This window comes from Lepisosteus oculatus, chromosome 7 (assembly GCF_040954835.1).
Source record: "Lepisosteus oculatus isolate fLepOcu1 chromosome 7, fLepOcu1.hap2, whole genome shotgun sequence".
NCBI lineage: Eukaryota > Metazoa > Chordata > Actinopteri > Semionotiformes > Lepisosteidae > Lepisosteus > Lepisosteus oculatus.
The window spans coordinates 27,458,894-27,477,181 of NC_090702.1; the positions used below are offsets into that span (position 1 = coordinate 27,458,894).

The 18,288-nt window shown below is 36.2% G+C and overlaps 1 protein-coding gene across 2 annotated transcripts in view; it reads left to right on the forward strand.

Moving 5' to 3' along the window:
• Window positions 1-13,893: 13,893 nt before the first annotated feature.
• The window catches only part of etv6 (ETS variant transcription factor 6), a 56,388-nt gene continuing 51,993 nt past the window's right edge, over window positions 13,894-18,288 (forward strand). Inside the window, exon 1 of one of the 2 annotated variants that reach the window (XM_015352997.2) lies at window positions 13,894-14,226. In XM_015352997.2, the coding sequence (XP_015208483.1) occupies window positions 14,194-14,226 (33 nt within the window). In that variant the 5' untranslated portion in view covers window positions 13,894-14,193. Of the gene's footprint in view, window positions 14,227-14,270; window positions 14,378-18,288 lie in introns of those variants that run through there. The other variant, XM_015352998.2, reaches the window with a different exon arrangement.

Below are 18,288 nucleotides of genomic sequence, written 5' to 3' on the forward strand. Positions count from 1 at the left end.
GATGTGAGACCAAAACATACTTTGTATTCAACCCATTGATTTCAAGTAGCTATAAGTACAGGGACACATTCATTTTAATCATTCTAACTTTCAGAGTGGAAAAGGCAATATCTGGTTGCACATCCCTTCAAGGAAATAACTGCATGATGCCTGTGACCCTTTAAACTCACAAAACTATCATTTTATCATCATCTATCTTTACCGTAGCAACTTGTCTATTCTTGGAGTCTTCTAAATTCATTTTTTTCTTCAGCATGTAAAATGCTTTCTCAGTTAGATTTAAATGTTGGAGATTGACTTAGTTAGTCCACTTTATTTCACTTTCCACATTCATTTGGGTAAGTGTAATTCTTCTGAATAAGTATGAAAATATTTTTTCTACTCAAGCAAACAAGATATTTTTATAAACTTTAAAATTAATGCTGCTTAATACAACAAGTAGTTTTAAAAACAAACCCACAGGTAAATTTTTTTCCTTACCTTATTTTCTAGCTTTTTTCAAATTTAAAACCATAGACCCTCTTCTATCAAATTTAATTCCCAAATATTTCTAAAATTACTCAAATCACTAACAGATTCACTCTCACTTTTTCCATACATTTTCACTATTCACGCTGGACCCTGATACAGCCCCCAAATCTTTTACTACCCCCAAAGCCCTCTTAATGGGCACAGTGTCACAGCAAAGAAGGGTAGCACTGTTCATATACAAAACACATGCGACTTCCAATCCTCCACTCTCCAAAATTAAGAAGCCCTTAATCGCAACATTTTCTCTTATGGCCTGTGCAAGAGGTTTAATGCCAGACCCAAAAAAATAATTAGGGGACAATGATAATTCCTGACTGACCCCACACTCTACTTTTAATGATCTAGTTAAATTACATTCATCATAAATTTTCTTTCCATCCCATTATACAATAATCTTACCCTATTTAAAAATATTTGAAATTCCATTTTACCCCAAACAGCAAACATATTCATGTGAGAGTCTGTCATACACCTTCTCTAAATCCAGATTTAAAAGAGGAATATTCCTATCTTTTTTTGAAAAGCCTATCACATCTCTTAGCAGGATCAGACTATTAATTAACCTGTGTCCTGGCACAGGAAGGTGTTTGATCTATATGCCTGACATTGTCTAAAACATTCTTAATAGTGCTAAAACTTTACTACATAATCATTAATTCAAAATTCAAAAGTCAAAAGACTTATAGACCTCTAATTTCTAAGATCAGTTTTATGATTTGTCTTTAAAAAAAGCACTACCACCCCCTGCCTCATACTTTCTGACTCTATATCTTTCCTCTCAGTAAAATCCTCTATCAAGGTAGACCCTGTTTATATAATTCAAGTGAAATCCCATCAATTCCAGGTGTTTTCCGCACCTAAAGCCTCTTTCAAAGTCAATTCCTCAACTAAATCAAACTCTGTTACCCCCCCACCAATAATAATTTAAACTTTTCATTAATCTTTTTTGTCATATAAAATCCCAACACATTCTTCTACAGTTTTAATGATACCTTCCGAAGAGAACATCTTACCACTTCCATCCTTTTTTAGTTCTGAAATAATTCCCCCTTTTCTTACTATATTTTGAAAAAATACTCTGGAATATTTTGTATTCACCTCTTTCTATAATTTTCATTTGACAATACACATTTGTTGAACATTACACATGTATTTTGCTCTTCGTGTAATTTGCTTAACTCTTTTTTAATTTAATCAATTTTCATCTCAAAGATCCACTATCATTCTTTCAATCAACTAAAAATCCTCCATTCTTTTGCTTTTTTCATCTCCTTGTCTAAAAAACAACTGCAACTCCACTCCCATCACTCTCTAGGAGTAAATAAAAAAATTCCAATCCTCAAATTTTTCTAAACACTCTACATTTACATGATCTTTAACAGATTAATTATATTTCAATAGTCTTTTACCAATTTTCACCTCCCAGATTTCCCTGATTCACTTTTAAAATAGATCTCAAAATCTTGTGGTCTGAAAAGAAAACTGGAGATACAGAATGTGATATACACCCAAATTCTTTAACAAAAAAGGAAATACAGTATATCCTGGACGCATCCACTTAAGCCCTCTTTCCTTAGGTCTTAACAGTCAAAAAGTCTAAATCACCCGGATAGCTTCTCAGTAAAACTGAAGATTTATCTCACATATGCTGATAGGTGAACTATTTCCTTTCTGAATCCTCTCCAACACCACAGCTGCTGTTTCATTATGCAATTTAACAATTACTGCCCCAAAGGTGTTATCAAAGAGAATAAAACCAAATAAAACCTATCTAAAATTCTATTTGGCATTTTCTCCTGAAAAGCCTTTAAACACTTCTCTGTTAATCCTTCAGACTTAGTGCCAACATCCTATTCTTTCCAAATTGGCAATGGAATCAAACAATTAACATCAGCACCCTTTACTCCCAATTGTTTCTGCAAAATGTTCCAGGAAACTTTTTGTCTACTCAGTCTCAAGTTCTGTGATTCATTCCCTTAATTACAAAGTGCACACAATTGTGCCTTTGGAGGCTGAAACTTGTTGTCATTATAGTTTATATAACTAACTCAAACACAAAAAAAGAAAACTTCCCTGAAGGGCTGTACTAGAAAGACCCCCCCCCCCTCCCAGAATAAGTAACAAGTCTCTAACATTAAAAAATAAACACAATAAAAAAAATCACTCCAGCCTTCAAACTCTCCATCTCAAAATAAAGTACTGATTCAAGTGCTAACCAAGCTCTTACTCAGCAGTGTCCCACCAACCACCGAAATCAAAGCAAGACTTCAGCACCATCTCACCAAGAGACTTTACTAACTAGTCTATTAAAAACGCAGAACAGATATCCTTTATTATAAGACTGTAAACAGCCGATGTTGACTCCTCTTATAATTTCATGCAAAATGTGAAAAGCAACCGTAATTAGCTCTCGCTTTGTCTGTCTGTTAGCTGCCCACCAGTGGTATAAACCAGTATCGACATTCTAGATCCAGCCGCTCCAGTACAATATTCTATGGTTCTGATTGAAGTTTTCTTTCCAGCTTCATATTTGCCTGTTTTTCTTTAAAAGAAAGTTCTTTGTTTTTTATTTTGACATTCAAATACACACTCCAAACATTGTCAAGAAAAGTTTAAACAGGGTGTTTGCAGCTCTTTCATGAGTGTCTACCTGGGCAAAAGAGATTCATGTTATATAATTCTCCCAATACTTTTGCTCTTTCACAATATAGAGGTTCAGCCCCATCATTGCATTGAGCACATTGCTCCAAGAGGGTAATACTGAAATGATTTAAAGATAAAATGCATAGGGTTTGTCCTTAACAATCTATTTAATGTAAACCTATGTAGGTATATATGTGAACTGATTATTAGAATTTTTAATTAGCCTTGACTGCCCCTAAAGGAATTTTTTTTGCACATCAGGAGCTCATAAACACATAATATATACAACAATAATTTATCAACAGTACATTAGCATCATACAAAACAAGATTCAACAACACCGCTCAATGAGAACTGTTTCACAAGAGCCTAAAAACAATAATAATAAGATTCCTACCTGCAAACATTTTTTTATTGTTCATCATTTTAATTCATTTAGGTATAAAGGAAGTACAGTAAATGCCCTCTTAGGCTTTATACAGTCTACCCCAGAGGGTAGGAGAGTACATTCTAAAAAGAGTGGAGGAGAGGGGTTATCTAAGATTTTATGTGCAAGATTAATTATATGTCTCTTTATTAGACATGTTATTGAGTCCAAGGATGCACTGGTAATCTTGCCACCAGTCTTGATCACTTTGTTCAACTCATTTTGTCTTCAGCTCTGAATACAAAAGGTCTGAATAACAGTCTTATAAAATATTGTCAACATTGTGCTTTCTACATTAAAACGTCTTAAATTCCTTAAAAATACAACCTTAGTTGCACCTTCAAATACCTTGCCTGTGTCTTGGCAGTTTTTGTCAATTTACAGTACTATTGCCATTAAAAATGTTACCATTGTTTATAGGAGTAGAACATCTCTTCCTAAAATCAATGATCATTTTCTTTATTTTATTTGCATTTAAAAACTGTGAATCCTGACACCAATTAGAAAATGTATCTCCTGTCTGATTGTTTTTTATCATTCAAAAGTCCAATAAAGGCAACATAATCTGCAAAAGTAATAACTGAACAGTTGTCATAGTGTCTTACACAATCATTACTGTATAATATGAAGTGTAAGGGGATACTTATAGTGCTGATGCTGAAAGTGAGAGACTTCAGCTCACTCATTCTCACATACAGTACAGTACTGTAGCTGATCAGTGAGAAAACTGCACAGTGTATCCACTGAGTAAGTGTATGGTATGCTCCCGTATCCAGAGATTATAGTAAGCAGTTTTTTTGTAGGATACTGACATTAGCAATATCATATACCCTTGTTGTAAACCAATACAGAACCGAGGTACTCACAGAGGTGGAAAGGATTCTCCTTTCACTCTCCACTTGCTGTGGACATTGTGTTCTGAATTAGATTTTGTTTGTTGAAAAAACACTTGATTCATACAATTTAGCAGGATCTCACACAACCATTGCTTGAAAGAAAGCAAGGTACAAGATTGCAACATGGCAGAAAAGTTTGTTTTTTAGCCTTTCACTACAGAACATTTTGTTAAGTACATAGATGTATCGGATGGGGCTGTTCTGGGCTGATTTCAGAGTAGCAGTACTAATTTTTGTGGTCTTCTATTATCATTGCACAAATGTAACATTATATCCTAGGTTTGAATTCTCTGCTTTTTCTAGATTTGTTAAAAATTATGTGCCTAGTAATTTGAATCTCACATTTCTACTGTATCTAGAATACGTACAGTAAATGAAGTACAAGCCTAAACACTGATACCTTAATCATAGGTAACTTCTTTAAACTCAGCATGGATCTTCCATTTGTGGGTCTCAGGAAAACAAACAGAGCCCTTTATTTAAAGTGAGGGAAAAATAAAACAAAATCTAAGCTCTCTGAGAGCTCTAGTTAAACGTCTTCTTCTCATACAGTACATACCACCTCTATTAATGGTCTGGTAGCAAAGAAGCTTACTATATACAAAAAACAATAAACACTTTTGTAAAAAACAAAAATCACATCAATCTTAATGTCCATATCCATCTGTTGTTTGCCTCCTTGCTCCCTTCTCCCTCTGATGCAGCACATTCTCAGAGGCTCTGCTCTCCTCCTTGAGAGAAAGATCAATGGCCCACTGGAAGCCTCTGCTTCCTGGCTTTTAATATCAGTCAGGTGACAGAGAATGGCAGGTAATTGCCTACAGCTTCTAAGGAATGTGCTCCAGAGAAGAACTGCCATCTTGTTTCCATTTATCACCCTTTAACAGTATTAAAAATGTATGCTTTTGCTGTCTGCATGAAAGAATTAGGATTTGTCTGTATTAAAAGTCATCTGCCAGGTGTTTTCCTAGTCTTGAATTCTACCTAAATTGTTTTAGCTTTCCTTTGCGGTTTCTTCACTGTTTACTAATCCACCCTGTTTGGGATTCATCTTGAAACTTCACTACATTTACTTTACAGAACCCAGATTATGGACATAAATAAGGAGTTGATAAAGAGTAAATATTTTATGAGAAGGTTTTATCTAAAGCCTTCTTTAATCCTAAATAAAACTATGCTTTGTGTCACCCTTACTGTTGTTGTTTGTTCAGAAAACTCTAAAAGGTTAAAAAAACAAGACCTACCTTTCCTAAATCAATGCTGACTCTGTCCTCTTGGATCCATTTTCTATCTATATAGATAACTTTCTAGTTTAGTTCTAATTATCATTGCCATAAGTGTACATGTAATGGAAGTAAAACAAATGATACTTTCTATAATTATTTTATACATTACATAGGCAATTTTCCAGTCCAATAGTACCCCTGTCTTGAGCATCTCTTGGAAGGTTTTTCTTACTGGCTGACAAACAATATCTCTTGTGTCCTGAAGTACTTTTGGTAAAATGTAACAAAGCCCTGGAGATTGTTCTATTTATCTTAAGTGTTTGTAGTGTCTAAAATATGTATGTCTCTTCCATGTTAATACTACTTAATATAGAACTTTGTCTTCCCTCAGACTGAAGCATGTACTTAGTAAAAACAAGAGTAAAATATTCATTTAATACATCAGCCTTTTCTCTTTCTCTTTTCTCTTTTCTCTAGAAGCTTCCTATTATCATCCCAGGTAAGATTTAGTAGATGCTTTATTGTAATTATACTACTTTTATACTGAAAAGGCCTTTTTATTTGTTTTAGCATACAATCCAGTGTTTATTTCTATCTCACTTTTGGTCTCTCTAATATCCCTTTTTTGCCTGTGCTTGCAATTCATTATATTCCTTTTCCTTTTGTTGTCAATGATAATTTTATCATTTTTCCCTGTGTAATGAGTGAAGCTCTATCCCTTATGAGGCTCAGTCAAACAGAAAATGAGTGGCATTGATATAACAGTGATCCCAACGTGTAGGATCGTTTTATCTGACTATGTTAATTAGCAATTTTAAAGGTGCTAGGAACCATTTCCTTGCAACAGATTCTTTGTATCTCACAGAACCACCAGTGCACCCACAGACAAGACAGTTTTCCTACATAATTGCCCTTTTAATTGCTCTAGTAATTACAATCCACTATCTATACCCATAAAAGACATAAAAAGTATCCATAAGGGACACAAAAATAAGAAATTAACAAACGAAACTCATGGCCCAAAGTTACCAAAAACAAAAGTCCCAAGACAGAAAAAAGTCCTCAAAAGCACTCTTGTGATTAAGCTTTATCAGGTATCCTGGGGTGCCTTGTTCTACCAAAGTGAAGAAAAAGGACAAAACTCTGCTTACTCCCTCAATGGGCAATAGCGCTCTCTGCAGACCCTACAATCCTAAATAAGGTGATCCGGAAAGCTCTCCATACCCGGTACAACAAATACAGGTAAGGGGGAGGAAAATGATACCTTCCTTTGCTATTCTCTGTAGAGTCCCCCTCTGGTCTCAGTCCTTTTGTCCAGCGATGCACTTTGTGTCCCAAATCCTTGTCCTGGGTTTCAATCAGAGGCTTCCACTGGCTCAGGCACCAGCAAACTTCAAAACGCCCCCCAAAAAATGGATACATGAATTTTACACTACTGTATGTTTTAATGGATTAACATCACTTTTTATATCAAATCTCTTGCACCCTGAGCCACATTACACTTTTTTTTGGTACAGATTATTATATATTAATTGTTTCAAAATTGTTAGCTTTTTTATTTTCAGCAAATTCAAATCTACCAATTAATCCAGTATTTACCTTTACTAATTCAGTTTGTACAGAATAAAATTGATATTAACTTAAGAAGAACATAAATGAGAAATGGAAGTGCAGAAGGATTGTGTTCTAATTTGTGTTCTGATCATCCCAGAGAGGCATGCTTTTGCTTTTTTAATTTAGCCAGACATTGTAAATTATTGATAACTTTTTGATATTCTCCATATATATGAAGGTAAGTCTAGAGATGACATTTAAGAATGCAGAGAGATTCTGGGCTAAAAAATGTTCTTTATCTTCTCATATAGTGTTAAGTAAATACAGAGTTCTGAGACTCATTCCAGTAATTATTCATTTCCTTTATTAATAAAAGATCCATAGAATACTGGTCAGAAAGGGCAGATGGAAAGTTGTTGCAACTTCTCATAGAAGAGAGAAGAGTAAAGGGCACCTTAAAGAACCAAAAAAACAGGGCATTTTAAAGGAGAAAGAATAGAGATTAGGGTGATTAGGGTAAATATTAGTGGTAGGTAAATGCTGTAACATTTTGGTGTGGCTGAAGTTTGTTGATGAGGCAGGACTCAGAGACCAATCAACCTTCTTGAATCTTGTCCTAATAATTTAATTTAGTGAAGTAATGACAAGAACTTTTCACATCCTGCAGAATTGAAGTTATGACAGACTTGTTGTCTGCGTGGGAAGATGACAAGGTTACTTTGGCTGTCCTTAGATCTGGAGGAGGAGGTGAGAGTGAGAAAGAACAGGAGAAGATGTGTGAGGCAAGAATGAGGGTGCAGTGGCAAGAGAAGTTGCATTTCAGGGAGGTGTGGGAGGGGGAATTGGTGCACTCCTCATTCTTTAAGACATTTTTTCTGGCATGTATCTGTCCAACCCTTGATATTAGGATATTGAGATTTGGAAGCAGAGAGTGGCATGGCTGTGAACCTGGTCAGTGTCAGACAAGGCAATGGGACTGACTATGGTGGGATCCACAGGAAGACTCCAATGATCAACTGGAGACAGAATTTTATTCTGGATGATGTAGTTGGCTCTTGCAGGAACTACGAAAAGCCTGGCATGGTATCTTGGAGGGTGTCCCAAGGGGCTGGTGGCTCTGTGATCAGAGGGAGATGACTGGAAAGAGAGTCATGAGGCAAGTGAAAGAGTTGGCTGATGGTGGGGTTTGCAGGGCTGTCTGGAAGTTGAGCCACAGGCAGAGTGACTGCAGTCAGAAAGCCATTCTGCAGTTATATCAATGGGCTCAAGTAAAGGGAGGGCTAAAGTCAGATGCTTAGAAACCCAAGGCTGGGATGCAGCTGTCTTGATGACCCACAGTTGGACTGAGAAGATCATGAAGAAAACTGGGAAATTACAATGTCAAATGATGAATCAAATTTGAGGTGATGACTCAAGATGAAGTGATTGGGCTGTCTGGGTAGGTGATTTCAAAGAATTAACTTCCTTGAAAAGGTCAACTGACTCCAGCTGGAGTTTCATGTTTCTTGCAAAGCATGAAGAAGAAGTAACGAAATTGAAGACAAAGGGTATGAAATTGTCTAAGAAAAAAATAAGCTTGTAATTAGCAGGCAGTGTAACTGCATTAGAATAAAAAGTGTCAAATACTGGGGAAGGTGTGCCATAAGCCTGATATTTCTGCTTGGTTGAGTGTGTGAGGATAACCAAGCAGACTACACAATGAACAGGGCAAACACACATATAAGGGACACCTTACTAATGCCAATCAACTTATATGCAACTTTGGACTGTAGGAGGAAAAACCCACATAGCCACAGGGTATAAAATACTTATCTACACTGAAGATCGGTTCATCCCAGGCCAGAACCAAGCATTGCAAGGCAACAATACTAAATACCACAGTTTAAGGAACAACTGGGAGAGGGTTTATACTGCCAATACCCCACATGTTAGTGTAGGAGGCGGTTGTTCATTTCCCAGTGCTCCAAATCCACAAGTGAACGGCTAGGGATGTGGGCAGTAACAACCCTTTGCAAATGAGAGGTGATCCCTGTGGATTGTGTGGTGCAGCCAGGGGCAGTTAACTTGATGTACAGTACCAGTCTCTGAGCCTGAGATACCCTGAGCAAAGTGCACAGAGATCCTCATTTAGGTTATCACTCAGATAAGTGGAAAAAAATGGAAGCTTCCTTGGTAGAACACTGGCCGCCTTTAGTCCTAGATTCTCCCCAATGGAGGTAAGTACACTGTGCCAAATCCTAAGTACAGTTTTGGGCTTGTCTGTCTTAGTCTGGGCAGTGACTTGTCAGTGTGGACAATCCTGAATCATTGATCCTAGTGTAAGCCACTTAAAAAAAGCATATTAAAAGCTGTAGTCATTCTACTAATGTTATTTTTTCCTTGAATTTTTGGTGCTGTAAAAAAATTGGCTTGCGTGCTGACTGTCTTTCTTTCTGGATATGTCCTGGGTATGCCCTGTCCCTCGCAGAAATGATTTTCTTGTTTCTTTTTACTTTTCACCAGATTTTTGAAGCACAACTTTTAATTTGTTTCATTAATAAGTGGAATTCAATCATGACGATAGCAATCCTCACTACTCGATCATGCCTTTTCCTGAAAGGTTATTGATGTGGATTTGATGCAGCTATTCTTGACAATTTTAACTCAACTAAAGTCAACTCGCTAGCAAACAGTGCTTTTATTAAATCACATAATTTAAGTCCTGTACTTTATTATCTGAAGCACCAATACTTCAAAAACTGTCATCAAACCCATTTATTCTATATTTAAAAAGTAAATAACACTGTGGATGTTACAGGGCTTAGCGGCACCAGGCATGTTTCAGAATAAGGTTACCCTCTTGAGACCTAGACAGTGCAGGATGCAGAATGCAGGAGACCTGGTCTTGCGGGATAGTGGAGTTTGCCACTGTCTGGGGAGTGGGATTCTGTGTGCTCTGAACCCATGAGTGTCTGAGATTCAGTTCCACCTGGTGCACAATATAGCTGTACACATTTTACATGTGCACACTGAACCACTGATGTAAAATGCAGACTGTTGTATTTCCATTGAGCATCCCTGCTTATTGTGTGATGTGTTTCAATCAAGGTGAATACATATTTTCATAACTGTTTACTGTATGTGTTTACTATACCTTTAACATTATATTTAATTTAAGGACCATGTGCACCAGTAATTAGCAGTGAGTCAAATTATGTTAGTATGCACAGTGCCTACAAAGGTATTTGCAATGTATTTATTTATCACTCATTCAAATTAGAAAACTAAGAGACAGAAGTAAATAGATCATTTATATGAAAGAAAATGGCAAAGAATTTAAACCTTTTGCTGTGACAAATCTAAATAAATTGAGGTGCACAAAATAACCTAAATAAGTCATACAATTAGTCGAATCACCTTTGTCAGTATGAAGTAATAGTGGTTCACTTGATTTCAGAATAGATATACTTATGTTATGACCCCAAGTGTCTAGGGGTAAAGGGGTGTAACATTTAGGATAATTTTTGGATGCAGGTGGGTTCTGGTGAGGGTCTTGGGAAGTGTGATAACAAGGGTTGGTGCAAAAAGTGATCATTTTAAGGTGAAAAAGTGACTGGTATGAAATTAGACACAATAACACACAGGGTGAGGGAACTAGAGTGGTGCCAAAGAAAAGAAAATAACAAACAAAATTGAGCTGGCTAAGAAAGTGAGGGAAAGCTGACCTAACTACAAAAGAAAACCCGAAACATTCAGTCTTCGGCGTCTTCAAACACCCTAGCTAACCTCCACTGACTACCCAAAACCATACAAGACAAAAGGCACTCTAGACAAAATTGGCTTGTCTAGGTCCTAAACTTGTGTTACTAGTACAAAAATCAACTACGTGTGTGCAAAATGTACCCAACATAAGTGAACTACGAATACAAACAAGAATAGACAAGTAACAGGGTAAGTAACCGAGGTCAAACGAAAGGCCTCTTCCTTTTGAAAGCCTCCATGTTTTATACTGAATAAGATGAGTTGTGATTGGTCGAGAAGCTAATTGAAGATGATGTCTTATGGAAACAGTAGTGTAATGATGGACCAATGGGGGAGGGAGAACAATCAAAGTCAGAAGTGTGGAACATAGCAACAAAAACACACATAGACCACACACTGGGACGTAACAACTAATCATTGTAAAGTACTGTACCTCACTCCAGTACTGAATTTCAAGCAAAGATTCAACCACGAAGACAAAGGAGCTTTCAAAACAACTTGAAAATGTTTTATAAAGGCATAGATTAGAAGAAGAGTATAAAAAAAAACATTTCAAAGACCCTTAATATCTCTTTGATTATGGTGACGTTGATCATTAAGAAGTGGATAGCTCCCAACACTGTCTAGATCAGGCTGTCCCTACAAACTGAGCAGACGGTAAAGAAGGAAACTGATTAGGTATGCAACCATGAGGCCAAAGACAGATGTTGAATTGGATGAGATGGGAGAAAATGTGTCAATAAAAGCTGGTCACTCTATAAAGCTGGTCTGTATGGCAAAATGCAAAACTCATCTCAAATTCCAAATTGTGTTTGCAACGAAGCATTTAAGTGATAGTGCAAACATGTGGCAAATGACAAAATTGGAACTTTTTGCTCTAAATGCAAAGTGTTACATCTGACACCCAAGAAAGTGCATCTGTCACAAATTCAGCTCTCTTTGCCACTGCCAGGATTAAATCCTGGTCACTCATAAGCTTCAACCAATGCTCTGTAGACAGCAGACAAGTCCACATTGCCAAAAGGCTGGGTACACAACAGGAGAATTATATACTATACCAGTTATGAATACATCTCTATCCTGTTCCTGCCAGGATTCAATCCTAGCAGCTAGCCTACTCAGAATCATACTCCACCAGTCAATAGTCAGCACAGAATTTCCCCAAACCACTAGACCAGGTCTACTACTGCAGCATAGATTTACATGGGCAACATTTAGAAAGGTAGTGATGTCACTCACTAATTGAGGCTTGATATAAATCACAAACTTGTGGCTGTAATTGCTGACAAAGGTGCTCTTACCAAACATTGAGCTCACAGGTCTGAATACTTATGCAATCAATATATTTGAGTTTGTTTTCTTTTGAGGTATTTACTGTAACATATCTTACCTTTAGAAGACTTCAGTTTGAGCATTCAGGTCCATCTATCCATTTTCTAATCCACTAGAGGGTCGCGGGGAATACTGGAGCCTAACTCGGCAAGCAATGGGGTACACCCTGGATGGGACTGCAGTCCATTGCAATCCATCGCAGGGCACACACACACACAGAGACACACACCAGGGTCAATTTTACAGAAGCCGATCAACCAGCCAGTATTAACCAATGTATGTACAGAGCACCTGGAGGAAAACCATGTGAACATGGGGAAAACAATGGCAAGCCTGATACATTTCTTACGTTTTAAAAAATAATGTATTTGGATTTGGTTTTTATTGGAATGGTTTGCTTAAAATCATATAATAAATGATGATATGGAAAATATGAAGACATTCACATTGTTGATATGGTTTTGAGTGCATTATCAAAATGTAAGACAGTAATATGGAAATGAGCTGGACAAATAAAAAGAACAGGTGGACCAAGGAAATGTTGAACTGGATCCTAAGGGTCCAAACACATCCAAGCAATAGACTTCCTGTAAAAGAGCCAGATACGTCAGCAAGTTCACAATAGCAAGCAGGATGGAACTATTAAAGTCACACATTTGTGGATGTCTTGAAGAGGAATCCATCTGTGGATCCATAAAGGCTGAGAATGATTTTGATATCCAAACAAAGAAATGCAGAAAGAAGAAAAAATGTGTTTCAGTTGTAAAGTGTTCTTCAGGTGTGTGTTGCTCCACAGAAAACTTCTGAAACATAATAACATTATTGTAGAAAAAATATTTAACAAGTTCTACTGCTCACATAGTGTATGATATAATATTTAATAAAATTTAACATCAAAATTGTATAATTAACTTATACATTTTAATAACTTTGACCAGGTAAATGTAATGTTTCTGTACATGTACTGCAGGAAGTTTAGGGCAAGTGTAATATAATTATTATAATGTAGTCACACCTACTGTAATTTTTGAAAATATTAAAATGATTGCGTCTGGGTTTAATATACACATTTGCACACGTTTAAAACTGAAGACAATATGATGCAATTCTTTATTGTTTCGGAGGGTAATCTACAAATGCCAAAATATTCTTTTAATCTCTCAGAAATTAATGTGGGAGAACATTCATACTTGAAATCGGCTTTGCTTGATAAAAGGAAGGGTCGTTTTAACTGATTACTACCCTTAACTGTGAAAAGTAAACGACAAGAAAAAGTCTGATAGACTGATTGGACACTGTGGGCCTATTCAGCAAATAAATATGGGGAAAATGGAAGTGTGAATGACGTTTAACACTTCCATTTTATTGTCGAACTGGATAGCTTTCCCCCTGTAGAAATGCTCTCATTTGAAATCTAGTGTCGGTTAAAATGCTTTAGTTCCTCATTTCCTTAAGCATGCCTGTAACTTGATCGGCAATTTCCTGGGTTGAGTTCCCCTTTAAGGGGGCAGCGCTCAGTGCTGGGAATTCACGTCATTTCAGCACTTAAACACCCAGATCAATGAGCAAAGCGTTGTTTGCCTTTCAGTTTCAGTCTTCCAGGAAGAAAGTAACCAGTAGATCAACAAAATGTAGTAAAAAAACAAAAGAGGGAAACAAAGTAAATGTATTTATTTTTTAATTGCTACGCAAGTTAAAAAAAACAAAATAAATAAACTTGTGTGCTTTTCTCTGTTGGAATCCACTACAAGTAGACGGATGTGGATGATTTTCTGGTTTATTTCAAGGAAAAAAAGGGGAAAGGAAAGTGGAAAAAAGGAGAACTTCCTGAATTGTGTAAGACATGTCTGAAGCTTCGTTGCAGCTTACAATTAAGGTATTTACGGATTCTTTAAACATGCTTAACTTTTGAAATGTGGACACTGGGTAAGATGCACTTTACAGCAACAAATCGCTGATAAAAGAAGCGTTTGTTATCATCTGTTGCAGGAGGAGCTTTTTTTTCACCATACTGTACACGGCGCTTGGTAAGTGTGCCATGCTGGGTTAACTGATTCAGCTATGCATCTGAAGTGTGTGAGTGCGCGCATTCACGTTGTATTGTTCCATAGACTTCACCGTATAATTCTACCGTATAGGAAAGCTAAAATCCGATCCACTGTTGAACGTAGATACAACGTTAAAGCACCCTTTCAAGTTTAAATTCTGTTTAGCTACTGTATTCTCAGAAAAATGAGAAAACCACTGGATTATTATTTTCAAGAGTATTTGAATCTTTGTTTCCCCATACAAATACAGATCAGGCGTACTGCTCTACTTTGGGAATTGTGATATCATTATTTAAAAGACAAAGTTTAATATTTGTCTTTTGACCTGCATCTTGTTTTGATATCGTCACAGACTTTCTGTATTCGAAGGATAAATAAAAATAAATGCTCTCGGTAACATCCTAAGACTAAGGAATAATTTCAGATTAATTTTTCACTTTTTAGACTGATATGCAGACGTTAAACAGAAATTTGAATACCTTAAAAGTTCTGCGGGAGAGAAAAGCTGCTTATGTTTTGTTGCTTTAAACAAAATGGTTGACATTTAGTGTTCGACAGTTAACCAGCTTTGTAATATATATATATTAATTTACTACGCTCACTGCACTCAGAGTTACTAATTTATGAGATCACTAGCTGACCAGTGAACACGTTACTCAACTTCACGGCAGGCAGGATTTGAGAAGGGGGGAACTTCCTGAGCTTTGCTGGGGGGTGGAGCGTGATGGACATTTTTCTGAAGGATTGAATGGATAGTAGCAATGGTTCTAGGTTGATCTCTGAATATTGAATCGAATTACAATTTTAAACGCTGGCATGAGAAATGATTAAACATTTAAATTCTCGTTCATTCCTGATCTGGAGGTGTAAGCTGTAGTTCAAAATCAAAACTTGCGGTCTTAAGTACAATTTTGGGGACCAGATGGGGCAGTAGGGGTGATTTTTTACTTTACATTAGTTTCTAATGTATGGGTAAAATAAGAAATTGCATATCTATAAATAGTGTGTAGAAGCTGTCCTGCCTGAAAGTATTGTCCTTTATGGTATTCAAACATGGTGTCTGATTAACTGAGTGGCCTTTTGTCATTCTTGAAGATGTAGTGATCACCCTCAGTGTGAAGTATTCAAAAGGTCGTTTCACAAGTGCTAGTTGATTATAATGTTAAGATGTTGAAGAACATGAAGTAAACTTTTCCACTGTTGTACATGAAAATATTTTTTTTGTACAATAATACACTAAGGATGTTGTGTCTTACTATAGTACGTAAAAACAAATTACTTAAAAAATGAAAAACAAAACTCTCATTTCAAGTTACAATTCCATTTTACCAAGATGTAAAGGCATTATTTTGTTGTAAAACACAAGATCTGAAGTAACAGTTTTACTTTTAAAGTAGTTAATGCTGACAAGAGTGAAGTTATCTTTGTTTCTGGGATGTGTCCATGATTTCCTGGTTTTGATTTGTACAGTAACACCAATTATATCTGTCTAGGTGATCCCTTTCTTTCTAAATTTCAGTTGATCTGATTAAAGTAAGAGATTATGTTGTTTGTACTTTTGGTGAAGTAATACTTAATCAAAGTGTACTGCAGGAGTTTTGTGTCAATTTATAACCACATAGTTGATCATCAAATATGTTGTTAATTCTCAAATATTTTTTTTTATTTAAAGTTTTCCTCTGTGTTTGGAAGAGACCTTGTCTATATCTATTTTTTTCAACTTGTCTGCTTCATCTGTTTACTTACCTGACAGCCTGTCTGTTTTGATTTATGATGTCCTCCTGGAATAAACAAGAAAGTGGATTACCTGTCAGAAGCAAAGTAACAATTAGTTGTTAGTCCCAAAATTCTTGACTAGTTGCATGGATTGCACGTGGCTGCAAACCTATGAATCATTTAGCAATATGCCACTTTTCCCCTGGGGAGTTATCTCGGCAAAACCTACCTCTATCTCCACAAATTGTCCAGCTTCATCAAGTAGAGTTTAAGGGACAGCAGGAAAAAGTTTTCTGAGGGAGGGGCTATCGAACGTATACCCTTTTCCTTATGTGCAAGTAAGCAAGCTTTCAGTGAACAAGGGAACATTTGGCCCATCTTGCTCCTTTTATTATTGTTTATTAATTCAAAATATTGTTTAGCCTTTTCTTGAAGAAGCACATGGAATCAACTTAAACAACATAACAGGAAAGTGTGCACTTGGTTCCCACAAACCTATATATAAAGAAATGTTACCTACCTTTAGTCTCAAATTCACTCTATGTTTCCCCGATCTGCTTGGGTGCTCATTGCACTGTTGCTCCTCAGGGTTGACTTTGTTTATACCTGTCAGGACTCTGTGCTGCCTTCATTATTCAAGACAAAATATTGAGCTTCTAAACAGTGATTATTGAGCTGTCTGTCTAAGACTTTCTGTGAACCTATCTGCCTTTTAGAAGATCATGAACCACTACACAAGCACCACACCTTGACAATTCTTATTTTTTTCTTCTGCAGGAGGCAGGGACTACTAGTAGTTGTGTTATAAAGAGGCAAGGTGCCTTCCTTTCTCTTAACGCATGAATGCAGAATCCTTACGCCAATGAGGACAGTTTTAAACTGTGTTAAAGAATTTTGATCTTTGTTGTAGAAAAAGAGAGGACGAAAATGAAGTTTAACATATTAACCTTTGTGAGAAGTGGAAACTGCATATTAGTCTTGAGTGACAACATGTTCAAAGAGATATTCCAACAAAACCTTTCCATGTTAATAACTACTTCTGCAGCTGACATAGAAAGTGGTTTGGTATTGTTTCAAACATTACAAATTATACAATCTTGTTTTTTTTTATATGTCAACATTAAAACACATATTGTGATTCTGCAACCTTTAACCTTACCCAGGTTGGATTACATAACCTTGGATTTTTATAAGCACTTCATGTACCAATAATAAAAATAAACTTATATCTTAGAACTGGAACACATTCAGAATGTTATCAGGAAAATCACAATATTTCTGAAGCAGGTGCATTGACATTTTACTTACAGACAAGATTTAGGTAAATTAATTATGCTAATTCACATTTGTATTAAATGTGGTCTTATGTGAAAGTGACCCAATAGTATTATGTTGCTAACTTTGGAAGCAATACTGGCTGTACATTTTTTAGAGTGTGGTGCATACTTTGAGCCAAGTTGCAGATGCTGTCTTATTGGATTTTATCATATTCCTCTTGTACAGACTGGACAATCAAAAGACCAGAGACTTTTTACTAGTGTCCGAAGCCTAGATTTAATTAACCTTTATTGCCCTTAAGTTATTTTCTCTTGCACATGAAGAGCTCATAAACATAACATTGTCGTATAACACATATGACAATAATACAATACAACAACAGCACAGTACCTCGATACAAAACAACATTTAACAACATTGCTCTGTCAGAAGTCAATCCAGTCTCATAAGCTTAAAAATAGATTTACCTGCTAAAGTGTCTAAAACAACAACAACAACAACAACATTTCTACCAGCAAATTATTTTTTTCAGTGTTCAACAACTGAATGCTTTAAGGTTTAAAGCAAGTAAGTGCTCACTTAGCCTTTATACAGTGGATCTGGTATCTCTTCCTAGAGGGTATGAATGTATATTCTAAAAAGAATGGATGAGAGGGGTCATCTAAAATTGTATGTACAAGATTAAATATGTTTCTCCATTAGACATTATTGAGTCCAAGGATATGTCAGTAAATTTTTGTTCTCCCAGGACATGGCATCTCCCCAGCTCTGAATAAAAAAGTTAGAATGCCCTGAATAAAACATATAAAAAGTCAACATTTTTCTTGCTACTTTAAAACTTCTTAACTTTTTTAAACAAAAATTGGGGAACATGATGGTGCTGATCACTTCCATTA